The 22,133-nt window shown below is 36.3% G+C and overlaps 5 protein-coding genes and 1 pseudogene across 8 annotated transcripts in view; 5 read left to right on the top strand and 1 right to left on the bottom strand.

The window, feature by feature from the left end:
• Positions 1,256-4,022, top strand: LOC104747979 (pentatricopeptide repeat-containing protein At3g03580). Its single transcript, XM_010469681.2, has one exon. The coding sequence runs from the start codon at positions 1,256-1,258 to the stop codon at positions 3,905-3,907; it is 2,652 nt and encodes an 883-aa protein (XP_010467983.1). The 3' UTR covers positions 3,908-4,022.
• LOC104744450 (protein SCAI-like) lies at positions 4,055-7,497 on the bottom strand. The gene is made up of 10 exons (XM_010465508.1): positions 7,190-7,497; positions 6,620-7,007; positions 6,305-6,499; positions 5,988-6,206; positions 5,841-5,907; positions 5,540-5,752; positions 5,231-5,322; positions 4,956-5,138; positions 4,731-4,867; positions 4,055-4,552 (listed from the first exon to the last, which is right to left on the bottom strand). Exons 1-10 carry the CDS (start codon positions 7,312-7,314, stop codon positions 4,345-4,347), a joined length of 1,827 nt encoding a protein of 608 aa, XP_010463810.1. The 5' UTR covers positions 7,315-7,497; the 3' UTR covers positions 4,055-4,344.
• LOC104744449 lies at positions 7,738-11,538 on the top strand. Of its 4 annotated transcripts, none has more exons than XM_010465507.2 (19): positions 7,738-7,859; positions 7,960-8,050; positions 8,154-8,231; positions 8,323-8,382; positions 8,477-8,581; positions 8,674-8,784; positions 8,867-8,908; positions 9,075-9,188; positions 9,316-9,473; positions 9,601-9,707; positions 9,791-9,897; positions 10,015-10,057; positions 10,133-10,224; positions 10,306-10,354; positions 10,451-10,521; positions 10,619-10,738; positions 10,842-10,927; positions 11,034-11,079; positions 11,230-11,538. In XM_010465507.2, the coding sequence occupies exons 1-19, from the start codon at positions 7,822-7,824 to the stop codon at positions 11,260-11,262; spliced, it is 1,551 nt and encodes a 516-aa protein (XP_010463809.1). In that variant the 5' UTR covers positions 7,738-7,821; the 3' UTR covers positions 11,263-11,538. The 4 variants fall into 4 exon arrangements, with proteins under 4 accessions (XP_010463809.1, XP_010463808.1, XP_010463805.1 ...); XM_010465506.2 differs by having other exon boundaries at positions 9,598-9,707; XM_010465503.2 differs by having other exon boundaries at positions 9,574-9,707.
• On the top strand, positions 12,981-14,388 carry LOC104744448 (RING-H2 finger protein ATL51-like). The gene has a single exon (XM_010465502.2). The coding sequence runs from the start codon at positions 13,110-13,112 to the stop codon at positions 14,142-14,144; it is 1,035 nt and encodes a 344-aa protein (XP_010463804.1). The 5' UTR covers positions 12,981-13,109; the 3' UTR covers positions 14,145-14,388.
• LOC104744447 lies at positions 16,199-18,209 on the top strand (annotated as a pseudogene).
• The window catches only part of LOC104744445 (non-specific phospholipase C4), a 3,932-nt gene continuing 3,039 nt past the window's right edge, over positions 21,241-22,133 (top strand). Inside the window, exons 1-2 of the mRNA XM_010465501.2 lie at positions 21,241-21,761; positions 21,853-22,050. Coding sequence (XP_010463803.1) covers positions 21,319-21,761; positions 21,853-22,050 — 641 coding nt within the window. The 5' untranslated portion in view covers positions 21,241-21,318. The remainder of the gene's footprint in view (positions 21,762-21,852; positions 22,051-22,133) is intronic.

Raw genomic sequence — 22,133 nt, 5'->3', positions numbered from 1 at the left:
TTATTTTGTAAAATTATATAGGAATTATATATACATATCTTATCATTCTATATAAACAAATTAATTATTTTATAACAAATTAATTTCTTCAAATACACCTCCACTAATTAGATCAGATAATTAGACACAACCAAAACTTAAACAAACAAAAACAAGATGGAGCTCCACATCATCGTATATAAGAGTAAGGCTTATGTACTCTTCCACCAGATGTCTAGTATGACTGCATCCAGACATTGCAGTTTATTGACAATAGTTTTTTTTTTTTAGGTAGAGAATTGACATCTCTATGTAGTAGGCTGAAGAGGAAAGAAGGCAGGGTGAGGAAGAACTTGATGGGGAAACAAGTTTTCTCCTCTGTCAGAACCGTAATCACACCCAACCCAGCATGTACCACAATGCTTTGATACTAGAACAGAGGTGTAAGTGCCGATGATGGCTCATAATTGTATTGTCTCTCCCCAGGTGTATCGTGGAGAATACCCTTCTAGGGTGCCATAAGATTACAAAGAGAAATACTTTCATAGAGAAGGTAGCAATTTCAATAGGACTTGTTAGATTAAGATGCAAAGTGCTTTAAAAGATATTGTTTCAAGTTTAAAGTCAGTGTCTTAATTAGTGTATATACAAGCCGTATTGTCTACTTATATGAATTTGGTATTGATGTTGCTTTAAAACTGTCTAAAACACTTTGCAAATTACCCTGAGTTGTTATTGTAAGGTAAATTTTTTTTTAATCTTGTTAGTGTTATTTCGTTTCCGCATGGTAACCAACTTCTTGCGAAGCTAAAAAAGTTTACGTGCCGCAGACTCCGCCTGGATAAAAATATTGTAGACTCCTCTAATTAATTAAGGATCTTTTTGGTTTTGTCAGTTTCCTAATTTTGTTACTAATCATAGTTTTTCCCATGTGTAAAAGTTTCATTTTTATGACTAGTGAAAAAAGATGATGGCAAAGGATTACTATTACTATCTTTCACTAGATTAATCATTATTTACACAATTGTGTCAGACAAGCACACAATCTAGTCATAAAATAATAACATCTCACACCAAACATCAAACTCTTCGATTCTAAAAATTAAAAACACCAAATGACGCTGATGCCGGTATGTGTATAACTGATGTGACGAGTTTAAACCGGTTAAATTAGTTTATTGGTTAAAATAGTTGTAATACCGGTTTATCCCGGTTAAAATCCGGTAACTAAAAATAATGAAAGAGAGGTAAAAAGGACAATAATAATAACTCTTCAATGACTAGAGTGTCATCATCGTCTTTCATCTCGAGAGCTCTTTCATCGTCATCTAACCTCAGTGAGCTTCGTCGAGCCCACGCCCTTGTGATCTGTCTCGGTCTTGACAGCTCCGACTTCTTTGCCGGCAAGCTTATCGACAAGTATTCTCAATTTCGTGAACCTGCCTCTTCCCTCTCTGTTTTCCGGCGAGTTTCTCCGGCCAAAAATGTCTACCTCTGGAATTCAATCATCAGAGCGTTCTGTAAGAATGGTTTGTTCCCTAAAGCCCTCGAGTTTTACGGGAAACTCCGGGAATCCAAGGTTTCTCCTGATAAGTACACGTTTCCTTCGGTTATCAAAGCCTGCGCGGGATTGTTCGATGCAAAGATGGGAGATTTGGTTTATGAACAGATTCTGGAGATGGGTTTTGAATCTGATTTGTATGTTGGCAATGCACTTGTGGATATGTATGCTAGAATGGGATTGTTGGGTAGAGCACGACAAGTGTTCGATGAAATGCCTGTGAGAGATCTTGTGTCTTGGAACAGTTTGATTTCTGGGTATAGTTCTCATGGTTACTACGAGGAAGCCTTGGATGGTTATAATGAGTTGAGGAAGTGGTGGATTGTGCCAGATTCTTTCACGGTTTCAAGTGTTTTGCCTGCCTTTGGGAATTTGCTGGTTGTCAAACAAGGACAGGGACTTCATGGTTTTGCTCTCAAGTCAGGTGTTAACTCTGTTGTGGTGGTTAACAACGGACTACTTGCAATGTACTTGAAATTTAGCAGACCAACAGATGCAAGACGAGTTTTTGATGAGATGGTTGTTCGAGATTCCATTAGTTACAATACTATAATCTGCGGATATCTCAACTTAGAGATGTATGAAGAATCTGTGAGGTTTTTTTTGGAAAATTTAGATCAGTTCAAGCCAGATATGTTAACAGCTAGTTCTGTTCTTCGTGCCTGTGGACACTTACGGGACTTGCGCTTAGCAAAGTACGTTCATGAGCATGTGTTGAGAGCTGGCTTTGTGCTTGACACTACTGTTAAAAACATTTTAATTGATGTGTATGCAAAGTGTGGTGACATGATCACTGCAAGAGATGTTTTCAAAGGCTTGGAATGTAAGGATACTGTTTCGTGGAACTCGATAATCAATGGATATATACAAAACGGAGATCTTTTGGAAGCCATGAGACTCTTTAAGTTGATGATGATGATCATGGAAGAGCAAGCGGATCACGTCACTTATTTGATGCTTATATCTGTCTCCACGCGTCTTGCAGACTTGAAATTTGGGAAAGGGCTACACTCGAACGTGACAAAATCTGGAATTAGTTTCGATCTTTCTGTTGGTAATGCGTTGATTGATATGTATGCAAAGTGCGGGGAAGTAGGAGATTCACTGAAGGTATTCAATAGTATGGGAACTCGGGATACGGTGACTTGGAACACGGTTATTTCAGCCTGTGTTCGTTTTGGGGATTTCGCAACTGGTTTGCAGGTAACTACTCAAATGAGGAAGAGTGAAGCGGTGCCTGATATGGCTACTTTCTTAGTTACATTGCCTATGTGTGCTTCACTTGCTGCAAAACGACTAGGCAAGGAGATCCATTGTTGTCTGTTAAGGTTTGGATATGAATCTGAGTTGCGAATAGGGAATGCACTAATTGAAATGTACTCAAAATGTGGTTGTTTGGAGAGTTCCTTTAGAGTCTTTGAACGTATGAGTAGAAGAGATGTTGTAACATGGACAGGGATAATCTATGCATATGGAATGTATGGTGAGGGTGAGAAAGCTCTTGAAGCTTTTGTTGAAATGGAAAAATCTGGTATTGTTCCCGATAGTGTTGTCTTCATTGCCATCATCTATGCTTGCAGCCACTCTGGTTTGGTAGAAGAAGGCTTGGCTTGCTTCGAGAAGATGAAAACTCACTACAAAATTGACCCTATGTTGGAACATTATGCGTGTGTAGTTGATTTGCTGTCACGGTCTCAGAAGATTTCGAAAGCCGAAGAATTTATCCAAGCAATGCCGATAAAACCTGATGCGAGCATATGGGCATCTGTGCTAAGAGCTTGTCGAACAAGTGGGGATATGGAAACCGCAGAAAGAGTGTCTAGGAGGATCATTGAACTGAATCCGGATGATCCAGGTTACTCGATTCTAGCATCAAACGCGTATGCAGCGTTAAGAAAATGGGACAAAGTGAGCCTAATCCGCAAATCGTTGAATGATAAACTCATCAAGAAGAATCCGGGATATAGCTGGATCGAAATCTGTAAAAAAGTTCACGTGTTCCGTGCAGGAGATACTTCAGCACCTCAGTCGGAAGCCATCCATAAGTCACTAGAGATACTTTACAGTTTAATGGCTAAAGAAGGGTATGTACCCGATTCACGGGATGTGTCGCAGAATCTACAGGAAGAAGAAGAGAAGAGACGTTTGATCTGTGGGCACAGTGAGAGACTAGCGATTGCGTTTGGACTGTTGAACACAGAACCAGGGACGCCGTTGCAAGTGATGAAGAACCTTCGTGTCTGTGGTGATTGTCATGAAGTCACAAAGCTGATATCGAAGATCGTGGGACGTGAGATATTAGTGCGGGATGCTAATCGGTTTCATCTCTTCAAAGACGGCACTTGTAGCTGCAAAGATCGGTGGTGAATAGTTTCTTTGATGTAATTCAGAGCATGGATTTGCTTTGCTGTTTCATTAAAATGTATCCTGAAAAACCTACCGCAATTTATTCTCCTATACTGAAAGTGCAATCAACATATTCAGATGGAGAACCTCTTATATCCCTTGATCGAATAAAAAGAAGATGGTAAATTTCCATTAGACTGTAAAAGTTGAAATCAATATACAAAAACCAAAAAAACAAAACATGTTTTTGAAATGAAGATACATCAGAGCCAATCACATGTTCTGTATCATACACTTTGTTAATTTCGCACATCAAATATGTTCTTCAACCATAAATATCAAAAGAGGTTTGGTTATAAACCTCCAAGGACATTGAAGAAAGCATTGACCAAATCGAGGTTCCCGATTTGCGCAAGAATATTTCAGACTGAAGTTTATCTAGTCGCAGAGGTAGCTTCTTAGAGGCTTTCGAGCATTGTGATATCTTGAGGTAAAGTAAACTTACTTGTAGCCCCAAATACATTAGCCATCTGAAGCACAGCAGTTTGAACCGCAGGAGCAGTTGGTGCTAGCGATTCCGGGAGAGACGGAAAGCACTCTGGCTGATTTTGTTTGTTATTAGAGACTGGACTGTACAGTGCCAAGACAGCCCGGCAGAAAATGAATCTGCAGATAAGAGAGACAAAACCAACAATGTTCATGTTCCTTGTTCCTACACAATCTATATCCAAAAATGAACCTCCAATCTTATAATATTCTATTAGATCAAAGTTTGTTTTTTCATTGATACTGGAATTTTAGGAGATCTTGAAGGTGTATTAGAACTTGGAAGAGAAACATTTACCTTAGGAGCAGTCGTCTCAAGAAGGGATCTTTTAGTGTCTGGGACCAAACTAGGTGCAGGGTATCTGATGTTGCCAATGTCGAAGCCCAATCGTTCATAGACGAGGACAGAAGCTTCTCCGCCTTAACAAAAATATCCTGACACATGACAGTAGTCAGCATGCAAACAAGAAAAAGTTATGAAAAAGAAGTACCAAACAAGGGATAAAGCTTTATCTCTACCTACCGTTTCCATATCAGAGCCGGAAATCCCACTTAACAAGCAAAAAGCTTGGACTGGTGCAGTGAGAAAAATGGTGAAAAGGCTACCACTAGGTTGACGAGAGAAATCAGCAGAGATTAGCGGAGGAGCATGTGATGGAGACAGAAGCAATGCTGCTGGTTCTCCTTTCTCAGCTCCACAAATATTCTTCACATTTTAAGGAAGAAACATGAATGATTATGAAAATAAGTAAAAAAATGAATGCTATCATAAGAGAGATGGAGACATGTGTATCTAACCTTAAAAACTGTGCTGTGATCACTGTCAATGATTATGAAAAGAGGTTTCCTTGTGAATGGAACTAAATCAGAGGGATAGATGTAGCTTGATCCTGTGGGAAAGACAGTTCAATTATCAGACTTCAGACAATAGCAAATTCTAGATAAACCAGAGTTCAATTTTATGAATGTCTGGAAATGTCAGTGTAGTGTCCTTCTGCCCTCTAGAAGTTATACATGGCTAATTATTACTTGGTGTATGTGTCTCTATTCTAATAGTATTAGATGAATGTTTACATGAAAGTTTCAAAAAATCGGGAATGGATATACCTGTGAGCCCATGACTGCCAAAAGACAAACCACATGGGGTACTGACTGCGTCCTCACTGTTTTGCCTCAAAGACTGACCAGATGGCGTAATTTGAAGTGATGGGTCTCTCTCTTCTTTGATTGTATGAGAATCAAAGTCTCTCAAGATATTTTCCTCAACACTGGTTGCATTTCTACCACTCAAAGGAGATGATGAAATCTGCCCATTCTTGCCTGAATGGAAATGCAAATGTTAAAAGCTAAGGAACTCAATATTCCAAAGAGAAGCAGCATAATAAGAGACTTAAACTACACACATTACCAGAAGCAGACAGATATAATAAAAGAATGCCATGAGAAGGTAGCTCCTCACAAATGGTGGCCAAAACCTACCAAGATAAAAGAGAGTTCAGAGAATGAGGATGTTTCACATTTAGATAGACCAGCAAAAAAATTGATATCCACTTACAGCCAAGAAATGTGTTATGGATGGACGATAAAGGACAGCTTTGCGAGGGTTAGGTGGCAAAGTAGGATCATTCATGCTCTGAGAGTTAATACGAGCAACTCCAACGGGAGCATTCTGACCCATTTTAGCACCAGTTGACTGATATAGTGAACCACTCGGTTCCCACTCTAAGCATTGAAGCATTCTAAAAGAATCGAGCGTGAGCTCTGAGTACTTAACCTAAAGGAAATCATACAGCAAGACTGCAAACGTTAGAGGGTAAGAATATTAAATAGGCATTAGGCGTTCAAACTAAACATGAACAAGTAAAACACTACCTCGTTATAGTAGTAACTGCTTAAGATTGCATCCGTCAACCTTAAAGACCTAGTTGCACGCGGTGTACCAGCATCAAAATTAGGATCCAGAACAGGACTATATCTTAGAGGTCTGATGTTCATAAAAGCAGTGTCAGATTTCAGAAATCTAACTATTTCCTGTGCCACCACCTTCCATTCTTTAAAATCAGTTTCCTGATAACATGAAAAGTTGAAAAAGATAGATAAAGACAGCATCTCTAGTAAAAAACAGTCTAAGGCTCGGGGAGAGAATGTAGTCAAGATGGAGAAAATAAGAGTTTACAGAAACAAAACCTGGAATGTTCTCTTGCATTCATCAATCAACCGTTTAAACTGATCAACAAGTTGATGAACCATCTCACGGCGACCAAGGACCAAACACACCATAAGAAACCTTGCAAGAAACCGAAGCTGTTTGTTTGCAATATTAAGATCCTGAAACAATCCTTCTTTGAAGTACTCCCTAGTGAGTATAGCTTCGTAGAACACATATGACTCAGACAAGTAACCCGCATCACTCGTACGCATATAATGTCCATAGTAAAGCTGAGCAATCCGAGATGCAATCTCTCCAATCTCCCATCTCTTAAGTCCAGCTTCAACTAGCTTCTGCCTATTCTCTTGCTGAAATTTCCATAGTTGTGTGTATACCTTAAATACCTTGAAGAAATAGTTCTCATACCTAATCAACACAATGAACAAACAATCCGAATATCAGAATCACATTCTCATTCCTCCATACTGTTTATTTTGATTCCTACCAGAATCGAAACCTAGCAACTCTCTAATCAACAGTTCTAATGAAATCGAGATTCTCAGGTTCACACCGGTTTTGATCAACGGAATCGGGAGAGAGGTAGGTACCTGGAGCGTTCATAGAAAGGCAAGTCTCTGATCTTGGAGAATTTCTTATCGGCTTTGTTAACGAGAGACCAGTAAACTTCACTCAGCGGGATATTATTATTACCGCCGCTGATTTGCTGCGACATCTCTCTGAGGTTCACTCACGACGAAGCCAGTCACTCTCTCTTCGTTGAGTGGACCGTTGATCGGCGGAGTGTGTTGGTCGTCGTCGTTGTCGCCGTCTTCTAGATCGACGAAATCGACTTTTTTGGATGACTCAAATCAACAACCTTGTACCGAGCGGTTTACCAACGAAATCGATTTTTTTTTTTTTTTTGTATTTATCTGGGAGCACATTTGACTGAAAAAACAAAAAACCACCTGAAGTCTTCTTCGAAGCAATTTTTGACACTTTTTGAGTTAATTTGAAAGACTATTTTGTAATTTCGGTAATTTATGGGCTATCGTGAAACAATGGTTAGTTTGAGGGGCTTATTAGAAATATTTCCTTTGTTTCGTGGAGGTTGAAATTGACTGTTGGTAGAGTTTTTTTTTTTTTTTTGCTTCAAGATAGAATGAAATTAATAAAAAAGACAAAAATCCGATGACCTTAAATTCGAGCTTGGGTCTTCTTGTAGAGCTTGAACACCACCATGGATGACAATCCAAGAAGTTCTGAATCAATCAAAAGGTATTTTATTACTGCTCTGCCTTTAAAATCGTTTGATTTTTGAAGCTGTGTTTGTTGTAGTGGTGACGTTTGTTCTCGATCTGTTTCTCTTTATCTATAGGCATAATGAGATTGGCAAAGAGACAACTGCTTCAAGGAAGCTAGAAGATAATAATAATAATTCTAAGTTAATTCAAGATCCTGAGGAAATGGTAACTCATACTTTAATCTTATCATTTCTATTTCTTGAATCCAAAATAAAATAAAAAAAATGTAATCATACTAAAGAAGAAACTAAGCTTGGAAAAAATTCAGGCACTTTATGCAAAAGTGAGATCACAAGAAGAGGAGATTCATAGTCTCCAGGAACAAATTGCTGCTGCTTGTTTGAAGGTGTGTATTTATATAATTACATCATGCTCATATGAATCTTTCTAATGGATACTTGTATGGAGAAAGTGAAAGTTGCATCTTTTGATTACAGGATATGCAGCTGCTCAATGAGAAGTATGGGTTAGAAAGAAAATGTGCTGATCTTCGTGTGGTTTGTGCTTTTTTTTTTGTGTGCTAATCTATAAGATTGATCAAAGTTTTCACCTTTGGTTTCTGGGTCTGAACAGCAGTTTCTTATTCTTTAGGCGATTGATGAGAAACAAAATGAATCTGTCACGTCGGCTTTGAATGAATTGGCTCGTCGAAAAGGTGATCTTGAAGAAAATTTGAAGTTGGCACATGATTTAAAGGTAATTTGGCATTGGCTTAGTATCCTCAAAAATCGTTAAAGTTCAATGTCTTTTACACTTCCGTCTTTACTTCACTCACTTTCTATCTTTAGGTTACAGAAGACGAGAGGTATATATTCATGACGTCCTTACTTGGTTTATTAGCTGAGTATGGTGTTTGGCCTCGTGTTGCAAATGCTACCGCTATATCCAGCGGCATTAAGGTATTTGCTTTCACTACGTCTTTCTTCAGATTTATACACTAAACAATCTCAGCATATATATCATATTTTTTTTCCTATGCAGCACTTGCATGATCAGTTGCAATGGAAGACTAAAGCGTGCAACGTAAGCTCTCTATCCTGAAGTTTCTCAAATTTCAGTGTATTTACACACATTTACTTAGTATGTTGTTGTCTGCATATTTCCTTTAGCCTTGTTAGACCTCTGCAAGAATGTGAATACTCTTCTTGTCATCTTTTCGAACATGCTGTGACGAAATGTTAAATCACAGGATAGGATTAGAGAATTATCATCTGTTGTGGAAAATCAACCTGGAACAGAGTTTAATAGTAAAGACAACCATGATCCCAGAAATTCGAAAAGTCAAGCTTCTTATGGATCCACGGTAGTCTCAGCAAGTAATTTGCTAAATTAATTTATCATTTGCTCTTAAAGACTTTTTTATCAAAATTTCTGACATCTTCTCAGAAGAGATCTTACTTTATGTGTTCATATACTACCCTTTGATGCAGGATCGTGGTAATGATTACCGGACCAATGAACAACTTTTGCCACCAATGGACAATGTTACGAGAAACCCGTATCATAACCTTACGCCTGACACTGAAAGTTTGAGATTTAATAATCAGATTGGTGGTGTGTCTCAAGGAAATTTCCAGCAGCCGAAAAGGTACGGTATCATTTCTCAGTTCTCTTTAAGCCTTTTAGTTTTAAACCGATGAAGCTCTTTCCAAGTGAAAAATGCTTTGCTTCATTATACTCACTGGTAGGGAAAATTTTGGATATCCTCTAAGTAGTGTGGCGGGGAAGGAAATGATTCGAGAGAGAGAAGAAAAAGCTGAGAATTCTTCCATGTTTGATGCTTATAATGGGAATGAAGAGTTTGCTTCTCATGTTTATGAAGGTTGGAAAAATATTGCTTCGTTTTCTTAGAGCCTAGTGGCTATAACCTTAGATATCTTAATCTGACCTTTCTTTTGGAAACAGAGGGACCAGGAATCGATGGATTTCAGATTATTGGAGATGCAATACCTGGAGAGAAAGTTCTTGGTTGCGGGTTTCCAGTTCGAGGAACCACTCTCTGTATGTTTCAGGTAGAATTTTTGAACATGTTTTGGTTACAAGGCGCCTTTCAGAAAGAACTTGAAACTAATCAAAAAGATGATAAAATAATACATGTCCTGCTTTACATGTTTTCTTTTTTTGAAAAGTGGGTTCGGCATCTTGAAGATGGCACAAGACAATACATTGAGGGTAAGATTTGATTTCTTTGTCTTACTGACTTTTTTCAGCTATTTAAAAAGTGGACTATGGTTTAAACATATGCAGGAGCCACCCATCCAGAGTATATTGTAACCGCGGATGATGTAGATAAACTGATTGCTGTTGAGTGTATTCCAATGGATGATCAAGGTCGTCAGGTAAAATTCTGGGATTTCTCGGGTATCTATAGCATGAATGACTCAGTTGTCCTAAACAAAAGGGTTCTTTCGATTATGCAGGGAGAATTAGTGAGATTGTTTGCTAATGATCAAAACAAGATCAGATGTGGTAATGTATTCAACTGAATCTAACCCTGTCTTTTGTAGATAGCAAAGAGGTCTTTTACTGTCTCTTCTTTGCTGAGAATGTTTTTTGCTTATACAGATACAGAGATGCAAACAGAAATAGACACGTATATATCCCATGGTCAAGCAAGCTTTAATGTGCAGCTTCTGGTAAGTATGAAGACCAGAGCTTGCATCCACTGTCTCAGGTTTTAATTTAGGTCTGGATTTTAACAACCGTTTTTTTCGTGGCTTGTTATTTTGAAAGATGGATTCATCAGAGAGTTGGGAACATGCAACGGTTATTTTGAAGAGATCGAGTTACCAGATAAAAACGAACAACGTAGAAGCTGTAGTGATCTCAGAGAAATACTCAAAGGAACTCCAGGTAAAAATAAATCTTGACACTGAATTTTTAAGCTTTTCTCACATTTCTTGTTCATAATCTAACACAAAGATTTGTGTGTGTTGTTTATCAAAACAAAATACAGATAAAAGTACCGTGTGGAGTCTCAACACAATTTGTTCTAATAAGTTATGATGGATCTTCACATCCTATAAGCACACTCAACATCCGGTAAATATATCCATCCATCTGCAAATACAGTAATTTTTTTATTACGAATTTTTTTATCTTACAAACTCACACCTAAGATAATGAACTTTTGCGTTATTACCACCAGCATGCGTGATACGCTAGTCTTGACGATGAGGATGCTTCAAAGCAAGGTATGCTTTGAGAATTACTGAAATTAACCGATTAGATTACGCGTAATTAAATATAAAAATAACTATTAACTCGCATAAAATGTGACTTCTGAGTTCTGACTTGTGTAATACTGTATAGTTTGTAAATAACAATCTTATTTGATGAGGCAGGCACTGGACGAACGCAGAAAAGGACGAGTTTAATAAAGTTAAGTGACTACAGAACAGATCCATCCTCGAGTTCTTCAATCAAGTTTAATAAATTGTGTCTGCGACTGCGAGTTATATATCTTTTTATAATTGAGTAAGTATGATTGAGTTATCGCTATAGTTTTTGTATTATTATTATTAAAATTTTTTGTCGTTTAGGGCTTTGTTTTTTCTCAACAAGGAAAAAGAAAATCTTATATTGTAATAGACTGTAACATTCACTTTGTAGTTTGTACCGAAGCTAAAAGCGTCGGAATCTTCTTTGTTTTTCTTTTTTTCCTTTTTTTTTTTTTTTTTTTTTTAATGTCATTTTTCTTTTTTTCCTTTTTCTCAAATAATAGATCGATTCTTTCCATTTAATATTCCTTTATGATGCGTTCTATTTTTAATTCGGTTCTACAAAATGGGTACATTTACGAGGTAATTTTAAAAGCTGCAAAAATAGTTATAAAAGGGTTATACTGTACACTACTAATTTCTTTTGTTTTTTCTTTTCCGTCTTCTGGTGTAATTTGAATTTGTGGTAGAAAAGTTAAGAGTTTATCATATACTATGAGAGAGCACAACGAATGAAAAAGCAACTATTTTTATCAGTTAAGAAAATGTTTTTTTAAGTATTTCAGTAATTGCTGATAAAAGCTAAAAAAAGAAATAAAGTAAAAGCAAGGATTAGACACATGAATCACGAAAACATGTAGAGTTGATTCTAAAACTTGAAATTACAGTAATACACCAAACTTTAGCTAGTTGGCATAACATAGAAAGAAAAAAAGGGGGACAACTTTAGGCATGTGCAAATAGATGTGTGTAATCAATCATTATTATCATTTACATAAATGTATATAATTGGGTGTTACAGTTACTCTTTACAAGAGAAGAGAGGATGATCATGTATCATCATTCAATCAACTTTAATACTAATGATTTTGATCAGAGTAATTCACAGAATGACAACTTTATACTAGTTACAATATGATTTCCTAGCTAGTCTTTTTTTTTTTTTCTTTTTCATTTCTATAATTGTTTTCATAAATGAATTATTATGTTCTATAGATACTGTGTATAGATGTATGTCACTTTGTAAAACGAACGGTTGGAGAGTTTCTATCAATCATCCGTTGGATAACAACAACAAACGAAAATATTATTAATGAAGTTTTCATATTCAATAGTAAAATACTATAAGATATAAATCATGGGACGAAGATGGAAAAATCGTATAACGAATGTTGTAGTTAAACTGAAATGAAATTATATTTGTTGCTAGATATGTGCAAGTACGTAAGCGTAGTCAGTAGTATATAACACATGTAAATTGTATTTTGGTTGTATTACTTTACTGACCACAAATTGTTTTTCTTTTGGTACAGATTACGTGAATAAATTTGTCATCCACGTGGCCCCATGTTATACTATTCCCACCTTCGTCAACACTTCACCAAACCATTTTTTATGCCTTTGATATAGACTCTTTTTTAAACAAATTTGTCAACACTTAATACTAACCATTATTCACAAAAATTTATCTCAAAAAAAAGAAAAAGAAATGGAAGCATAAAGAGAAAGCTAAAGAATAAAAAAAACGAATAAAGCAAATTCTACTACACCTTTAGTTTATACTTTATACTAAAAAAGAATTGTTAAAGAAGAACATTCACTAAAGGTTTCATGAACATAAGATTAATTAAATGATCTACTAATTAATTACTAAATTAACACAACAAAAACAAAAGGAGACACTTACCAGACAAGATAGAGAAGAGAGGTACACTTCACCTCCTTCATCTTCTTCTTCTCTCTCTCTCTCTCCTGAAGGACCAGAACAACAACAACAACAAAAAATGGGTACAACAGGAAACCCTAATCCATGGGGAACATACGATTCATACAGAGACTGTTCACAAGGAGTATGCAGTGTCTACTGCCCTCAATGGTGTTACGTCATCTTCCCTCCTCCTCCTTCTTTCTACCTCGACGACGAAGACGACTCTTCCTCCTCCGATTTCTCCCCTCTCCTCATCGCTCTTATCGGAATCCTCGCTAGCGCTTTCATCCTCGTCAGCTACTACACTCTCATCTCCAAATACTGCCACCGCCGCCGCCAAAACTCCTCCTCCGCCGCAGCTATCAACAACACAGAGTCCCACGGAAGAATCTCATCCGATTACACCACGTGGCAAGAATCCACGAATCCGAATCAAACGATCGGCGACGGACTCGACGAGTCTCTGATCAAATCGATTACGGTTTACAAATACAAAAAGAACGACGGATTCGTCGAATCTTCAGATTGCTCTGTTTGTTTAAGCGAGTTCCAAGAGAACGAGAGCTTGAGACTTTTACCTAAATGCAACCACGCCTTTCACGTTCCATGTATCGACACGTGGTTGAAATCTCACTCTAATTGTCCTCTCTGCCGTGCTTTCATCGCCGGAGCTGAGATCGTCGTCGTGACAGATCAACCGATCGATGTAGAGAACAATACGGATGATGATTCCGTCGTTGTTGTTGTTAACTTAGATCTGGAAAATTCCAGATCTCGGAATGAGACGGTTGGTGGTGGTAACGGTGGATCGACGCCGAAACCGCCGGAGATGAGGGAGTCTAGAGACGGAGGAGATGAGGATGTGAATCGGAGATCGAGTTCAGGTGCCGCGGTGGTGTCGATCGCTGATATATTGAGGGAGATTGAAGACGAGGAGGAATCGGCGGGTGTGGGAACTTCTCGACGGGTGGATGAAGGAGAAGAAGGAGAGAAGACGCCTCCGCCGTCGGGATCGGCGGTGAATCAATCGAATGGGATTTCGAATTTTCTTGTGGCGGCGATGAAGAGATCTGTTTACGATAGAGCCAAAAATTACCGTTTACCAAATTAAAGTTACCAACCAAAAAAAAAGATTTAATTTAGGGAATTTGAGTTTAATAATTTGTAAAAGGGAATTGTAAAATCAAAAGAGTTTTGAATTTACCGCCCATATATTCTTAATTATTTAGTTTAAATTTATTTATTTTTACTTTTTGTTTTTACTGTTTACCACTATACCGTACTTGGAAAATACCAGTTTTGGTAAGTTTAGATTATGTCAACACCACAATGACATCATGATGCACTTTACGACATTATTACTGTATACTAATTACGATTATTAAGCTTGAATTATGCAATACGATTTTGCTACAAGGGATTTGATTTGATTTGATTTGATGACACCATTATTTAGATTCGGACTCTAATTAATTATTCACGAGATCCTAATATTCATGATGCGAGAGAATGAAAATAAGTAAAGTATAGATTAATCTATGTCTAAAACGAGTTTTTGATTATTTAGATTATAAGATCATTGAGATGTAACACAAATCTTGTAAATATAGACAGAATAAATATAATTTTGTAATTTTCCAATTACTCCTGAAATCAAGGATTCGTTTATAACTCACTCCACTACTATAAATAATTAAAATCCTCTTTGACATCACCTTAAACAGAGGTTCAAGAATAAAAAATCATACTAAACACTCATAAAACTTATCTTTTTCGTTCTTTTTCCGCAATGGCTCAGAAAAACGCAATTCTTTTAGCTATAATTATGTTCTTTGCGTTAATGATCATGTCTTCATCGGCTGATCTTATATCACCTTCAAGCAACGAAGAAGACAAGGCGATGGTAACAAAAGATGTAGATCCACAAGAGTTCCATCGAAAAGAATGTGTCGAGGCGATCAAGAGTGTGCATGGTTGTTTGGAAACAGTTGGTGATATATTCAAAGGGCAATTTCGTGACATGAAACAAGCTTGTTGCAAAACGCTTGATGGGCTTTCTAATAACTGCTGGCCCTCTATGTTTCCCGGGAAACAATACCTTCGTATGACGTTCAAACTAGCATGTCTTTTTACTGACATGAATAAAACTTTTTCCAATAATAACTTTTAACTTTAGTCATATATACTGGTTATTTGTTAGAGAGAATAAGACATGATCAATCATGTCATGATGTAATGTTTTTGATGTCTAATTATTTAGATCAATAAAAGACACTCGTTTTTTTTAGTTTTTTTGAATCATCATATATCCTATGCAGCGGTTAAAGTTAATACTAGCTAGTACATTCTTACGATAATTTGGTCAGATTAATTAATCTCATACACAACATATACCCGCGACACGCTGACACGAATATATTTTTATTCACCGTTACAAAAATTATATTTTATCGTCGTGATAAATCATGCGTTTTTTGAAAATTTCTCAAGTGAATTGACTAAGATCAGACTCATCAATACCCGTGTTTTGGACATCGCGCATATTGGGGTAAATCTTAAAATTGATCTCCCTTCATAAACACCGCATGGTTTCTCATCTATGCATGTATATTCTTGATTTATTGGTTAACACATACTGTAAACGTTATTTAATTGTCAAACTAAGGATATTTTTATTTCAATGTAATGCGTGTTTACACATAGTTTCGACTTTTAGAAAGAAAAAGAAAAAAAAAATCTAAGTCAATAGTAATTTTTTAACAATTAGTCACTGATCATACGTACGTTTATCAAGTTAATTGTGGTAAGCCTAGCTAGCTATGTATATATGTCACCATCATGCTTGCACTAGTTCTACTTAAATAACATATTATCGTATGATTTTGCTGTTTTTTAGGGATTTGGTGACCATATATATTAACATAGACTCATAATATGTGAGACGACAGAATAAGTAATCAAAACGACTACAAAAAAAAATAACCAATAAGCATGATGCGTATTTTGATTTACTTCCAACTTTATATTCGGGGTGCTTATAAGCATGCATGATGCGTATTTTTCTGATTTGCTGTTTACTTGTAAAACTCTATTATTTCTTCAATTTTCAAGCACTATAAACACATTTATCAAATCATGCATAAACAATGTGTTGTGTATTCAATATTCATCATAAACCCACGCACGATCTTCTCAAATCTTCGAAATAGATCATGGCCGAGGCGAAGGAAGGCTCAAGATCGTCGTATCCTATCAAAACCGTCGTCGTTTTGGTCCAAGAGAATCGTTCTTTCGACCACACACTCGGCTGGTTCAAAGAACTAAACCGAGAAATCGACGGAGTCATCAAATCAGACCAGAAATTTAACCCGGTTTTGTCCTCAGACCTAAACTCCTCTCACATTGTCGTCTTCGACGACCAGTCTGAGTACGTTGACCCGAATCCAGGTCACTCCATACGTGATATCTACGAACAAGTGTTCGGTAAGCCATGGGATTCGGGTCACCCGAATCCAAATCCAGGTCCAGCTACAATGTCCGGATTTGCACAAAACGCTGAGCGAAAGATGAAAGGGATGTCCTCCGCGGTTATGAACGGATTTAAACCGGACGCTTTACCGGTTTACAAGGATTTGGTTCAAAATTTCGCCATATGTGATAAGTAAGCCGGTTCACCTGTCTAATTCGGTTTACTAAAAACTGATTTAATCCAATTAAAAACCTTCTAATTTGGTTGTCTAGCGGTTTATAGCAAAATTTGATGCTCGTCTTGTGTTGGATAGGTGGTTCGCGTCAGTTCCAGGTGCGACGCAGCCAAACCGATTGTTTGTGCATTCAGCAACATCACACGGAACAACAAACAACGACAGGAAATTACTAATTGAAGGGTTTCCACAAAAGACAATATTCGAGTCGCTCGATGAAGCTGGTTTCACCTTTGGCGTTTATTACCAATGTTTTCCTACTACTCTCTTTTATAGGTTCTTTAATCTCTACTACCGTTACCAAAGATTTTAGTATTCTTTACGTATCTATCTTTATAAGTATTGTGTGTGTTTGTTTTTTCAGGAATATGAGAAAACTCAAGTATTTGACACATTTCCACGACTACGGACTAAAATTCAAGAAAGATTGTAAAGAAGGGAAGCTACCAAACTACGTTGTGGTTGAACAACGTTGGTATGATCTATTGTCGAATCCAGCTAACGACGACCATCCGTCACATGACGTCTCTCAAGGACAAAAGCTCGTTAAAGAGGTTTACGAGGCCTTGAGATCGAGTCCTCAATGGAACGATATTTTATTCATTATAACATATGACGAACATGGTGGGTTTTACGACCATGTCCCTACTCCGGTTGACGGAGTTCCTAATCCGGATGGTTTCTTGGGATCACCACCGTATAACTTTGAGTTTAACCGTCTCGGAGTTAGGGTCCCCACTTTTTTCATATCTCCTTGGATTGAGCCGGGGACAGGTATATATAATTATTAGTCATAGCCTTTATAGGCATTAATGTTTAAAAGTAAATGATAAAATGTGTAGTTATCCATGGACCAATTAACGGACCGTTCCCATTGTCACAATACGAGCATTCATCAATTCCCGCAACGGTCAAGAAGATTTTTAAACTCAAAGATTTCTTGACAAAGAGAGATTCATGGGCAGGCACTTTTGAATCTGTTATTACTAGAGATTCACCAAGACAAGATTGCCCTGGTAAATTACATTTTGTTCATCTTCTAATAAATTATATTAAAATTTTATTAATTAGTATTTCGAATAAAACTTCATCAATTTTCTTAAATAGAGACATTGTCAAATCCGATCAAAATGAGAGGGACGGTGACAAAGGAAAATGCAGAACTAAGCGACTTTCAAGAAGAGCTTGTAATAGTTGCTGTGGGACTTAAAGGAGACTACAAAAACGAACAACTGATCAACAAGCTATGCAAACAAACTTGTGTCGCGGATGCTTGTAAATACGTTACGAGCGCCTTTGAGAAGTTTTTACAAGAGTCAAGAAAGGCAAGAGAAAGAGGATGTGATGAGAACGAAATCGTTTATTGCGTATGATGATGTCAATCATCATGTTGTGAAACTCCCAAGCCAGATTAATACCTGATTATTATTTTTTAATAAGTGATTCTCTTGCTTCGTTTTGTCATATGATTAAAAAAGTGTATAAAATATCATTGTTTAGAAAGAAAAAATAATTGTAGTGTGTGTATACTATATAAATGTAAATACTAGTAAGATAATAAGATCTATCAATCAAATGACCTCATATTGACTTCCAATTTTTTTTTTCTATTGAACCCAACTGCCGACATAAAAAAAACTAAACTGCTGACGTAAGACTTATAATAATGATGGTTGGAGTTGCCAAGATAACGATAAAGAGATAACTCTGGTTCCCTTTTGCTTAACTTGAGTTAGCACTTGTGTCATTGATATAGCTTGCTCATCACGTTCTCATCCCCCGCACTTTGTGAAGACTAGACTGCTTGACAAATGACTAGCTTAGTTTGGAAACTCCTGACGAATTTGGTTTTGATCAACCTCTTTCGATGTTGTGAATGTTGTCAATAACTTTTTAACTCTTTTCGTTCCTTGTTCCTAACTAACGAAGGAATGTTTTGGGATGGATTGTTAAACTCAAATCTAATACGCATGGGGCTGCTCGAGCCAAGTTTAAGTAGGCTCGAAAGATTTGTAAACTTTGGAGAAAAAAAAACAGAGTCAATTCAAGTTATATATATTTTTGTTATTTATCCAGCAAGTTATTTCCATGATTTTGAATGAAATCTTTACATTTTTCCTAGCGTATATATCCCAATCGTGAAAGAAGGAAGAAAGATTTTTATTTATAAAAAGAGACAAACTCTGCTTTGGTACATGTATAATAATAATAATATATTTTAAAATATTAATATTTTTTGGGACATACTGTATAATAATTGGAAAAAAGAAACTGGTTAATTTCTATTGTCATGAATATATATGACGAGTTAATTATATAGTACTCCCTCCGTTTCAAAATATAGGATGCTTAAGGTAAAACACACATATTAAGATAATTTACTTTTCTTTTAAAAAGTATCATACATATTTAAATTAAAAAAGATTCAACCAATAATAAAGAAAACTGCATAAGTAATGATTACAGATTATTAAATATATATTAAAATTTGCATGGAAAGTTACAAGACATCTTATATTTTGTAACAAAGAAAAGAGGCTAAAACATCTTATATATTGAAACGGAGGGAGTATATGTTTTAATAGTAAAAAGGAAACAAACCAAAAAGAAAAAGCACATTTAACAAATTAGGTTCTCTATCTTCTATATAGAGTGACGGAATGTTTAGGGCTAGGTCTACACGAGGCTATCAATTTCACGGCTTGCGATATTTTGTATAAATTGTTATTTTGAAATACAACAAACATTGTTATTTTGAAATCAAAAATATATTTGTTTTATTATCAAATTAGTAAGAATACTTGTAAGTTATATATATTTAAAATAAACTAATATTTGTAAGTTTTTTTTAAATTACTTTGCAAATTTGAAAAACATTTTAATTTCATGTGATTCCACAAAAGAATACATATTAAAAAAAAGCTTAAAATCCATTTTTAAAAGAACTTGAGAAATGTTGGCATTAAAATGATTATGAAGTGTACAAAATGTCCACACTGAACCACCATCACAACGACAATCAATGACATAGATCTTGGTGTTCCGAGCAACCTTATTCTCAACTCGGATAATCTCGCCACAAAGCCTTTAAGAAAATGGAAAAATTGACCAATTTTTTTTTTTAAAGTTAATACACATTTAGTAATAAGGTTGGGTGAGAAATAACTTGATGGGAAAACCATTAGTTATACAAGAGAATGTTTTGAGGAAAAAGGGCCCTACAAGTAAATCAGTTTTGTTAGCCATCTGACGTCGTGCCATCAGAGTTAGACCAAGCGAACCAACCAAGGGGTTACTTTTTCATAGTCAGAAAATCTAAAACGGTTACTAGTAGATTTTTACTAGATGTTGTGGCGACTGAGTGTTTTGTCAAAACGATGGCAGTATCTTTGGGAACAGCAGAGACTACTTCATGATGATGTTGATATTGTAGTGATTCTCCACACTGGATAAATATTACATTTGTACTCTCATTACCAAATGACTCCGCTTGGTGGATAGATTTCATTATGGAACATGAAGATCCTTCCTCTCTGCGGACATTGGATAGTTTGCTGACTAGACAAGCATTTGTATTCCTTTCCTTGTATGGTACGCCACAAAATTGATCGAGTATAAGTTACTCCACTACTCGCTGATCGGGTAATAAATGGGCCACTGCAGCTTTATTTTTAGACCAAATTCATGTTAGAAAATCTAAAGATTTGTCGTAGCACAAATAAGAGTATTGGTGGATTGTCACAATCACAATTGTACACTCTAGCATTTATATTCCACCTAGATCCAAAGATCATACGATCGAATTCATCTTCTATTTTTTGCCTTTTATGACCACGAATTACAGTATTGATTTTATGAAAAGGCATCTCTTGGAGGAATATGCACTATTAATACTAATTTAAATCAAAACAATATGTATTGTCTTTATTTAATTTATCGTTTATTCGCATATTCTCGTTTATATTCTTTGCCGTAACGTGTGTTCTTATTTTTCTTGACAATTTTCTTCTCGTTCATATATCTATGTTTATAAGTTACAAGTAACTCAAGTCTCATAGTAATATAATATATAGTATAATTTAGCTGCGAGGAAAATGACACTTCAAACACATAATTTAAACAACTAACATAGTAACACTACCATAAAATTCTATGAAATAAAAAAAAACATATAGTAATTTAAACTAAATAGATGGAATCAGAAAGTGAGAGAATAATGAATTTGTTGACACAAACCAATTTTAACACAATAATTAAAATAAATGTTGTCGTAAAGATATCAACCTTGCCACAAATTATTATTTTCCAATTCCAGCTTATGGGTGCTGGTAGTTGTTGTATCAATTACTATTTTACCAAAACTGGTAATAATTTTATTTCCCTCTCCAACTTTTATTTGGAATAGTTGACTGGTTATACCAATTCAGTGGATAATATATAACTTATGACGTGCGTAGGTGATTTGTTGTTTACGTCTACACACTAGTTCTTCAAATCTCTAATGATCACTATATATTTATAAACCCCACGAGTTCTTTCTACTCAAAACGTTTTAACACTCGCAAAAGAAAATTAAACAGAATGGTCGAGAGGACGGAAAGCTCAGGATCGTATCCGATCAAAACCGTGGTCGTTTTGGTTCAAGAGAATCGTTCTTTCGACCATACCCTCGGCTGGTTTAAAGAATTAAACCGGGAAATCGACGGCGTCACGAAATCTGATCCCAAATCCAACCCGGTTTCGTCCTCCGACCCAAACTCTCTTGGAGTCGTCTTCGGAGACCAGTCTCAGTACGTTGACCCGGATCCAGGTCACTCCATTCAGGATATCTACGAACAAGTGTTTGGTAAGCCATGGGATTCAGGTAAACCGAATCCAAACCCGGGTCCAGCTACCATGTCCGGTTTTGCTCAAAACGCCGAGAGAAATAAGAAAGGGATGTCTTCCGCGGTTATGAACGGGTTCAAGCCAGACGCTTTGCCGGTTTACAAGGAATTGGTTCAAAATTTCGCCATATGTGATAGGTAAACCGGTTTGGTTCATCTGATCTTGAATTAATTTAACTTTACTTCTTCCGGTTTAAAGCAAAATTTGGTGGTTTTTTGTGTTCGGCAGGTGGTTTGCATCGGTTCCAGCATCAACGCAGCCAAACCGATTGTACGTACACTCAGCAACATCACATGGAGCAACAAGCAACGACAAGAAATTGCTAATCGAAGGGTTTCCACAGAAGACGATATTTGAGTCGTTGGATGAAGCTGGTTTAAGCTTCGGCATATACCACCAATTCCCTCCTTCTACTCTCTTCTATAGGTTTTTTTATTCTCTACCAAGTTACGACTAATTAAAACATTAAGATAGTCGTATAAACAAAGTAAGTAGTGAAAAAGAAAATC

Source organism: Camelina sativa, chromosome 15, assembly GCF_000633955.1.
Source record: "Camelina sativa cultivar DH55 chromosome 15, Cs, whole genome shotgun sequence".
Lineage (NCBI taxonomy): Eukaryota > Viridiplantae > Streptophyta > Magnoliopsida > Brassicales > Brassicaceae > Camelina > Camelina sativa.
This window is presented reverse-complemented; position numbering and strand designations above follow the sequence as displayed.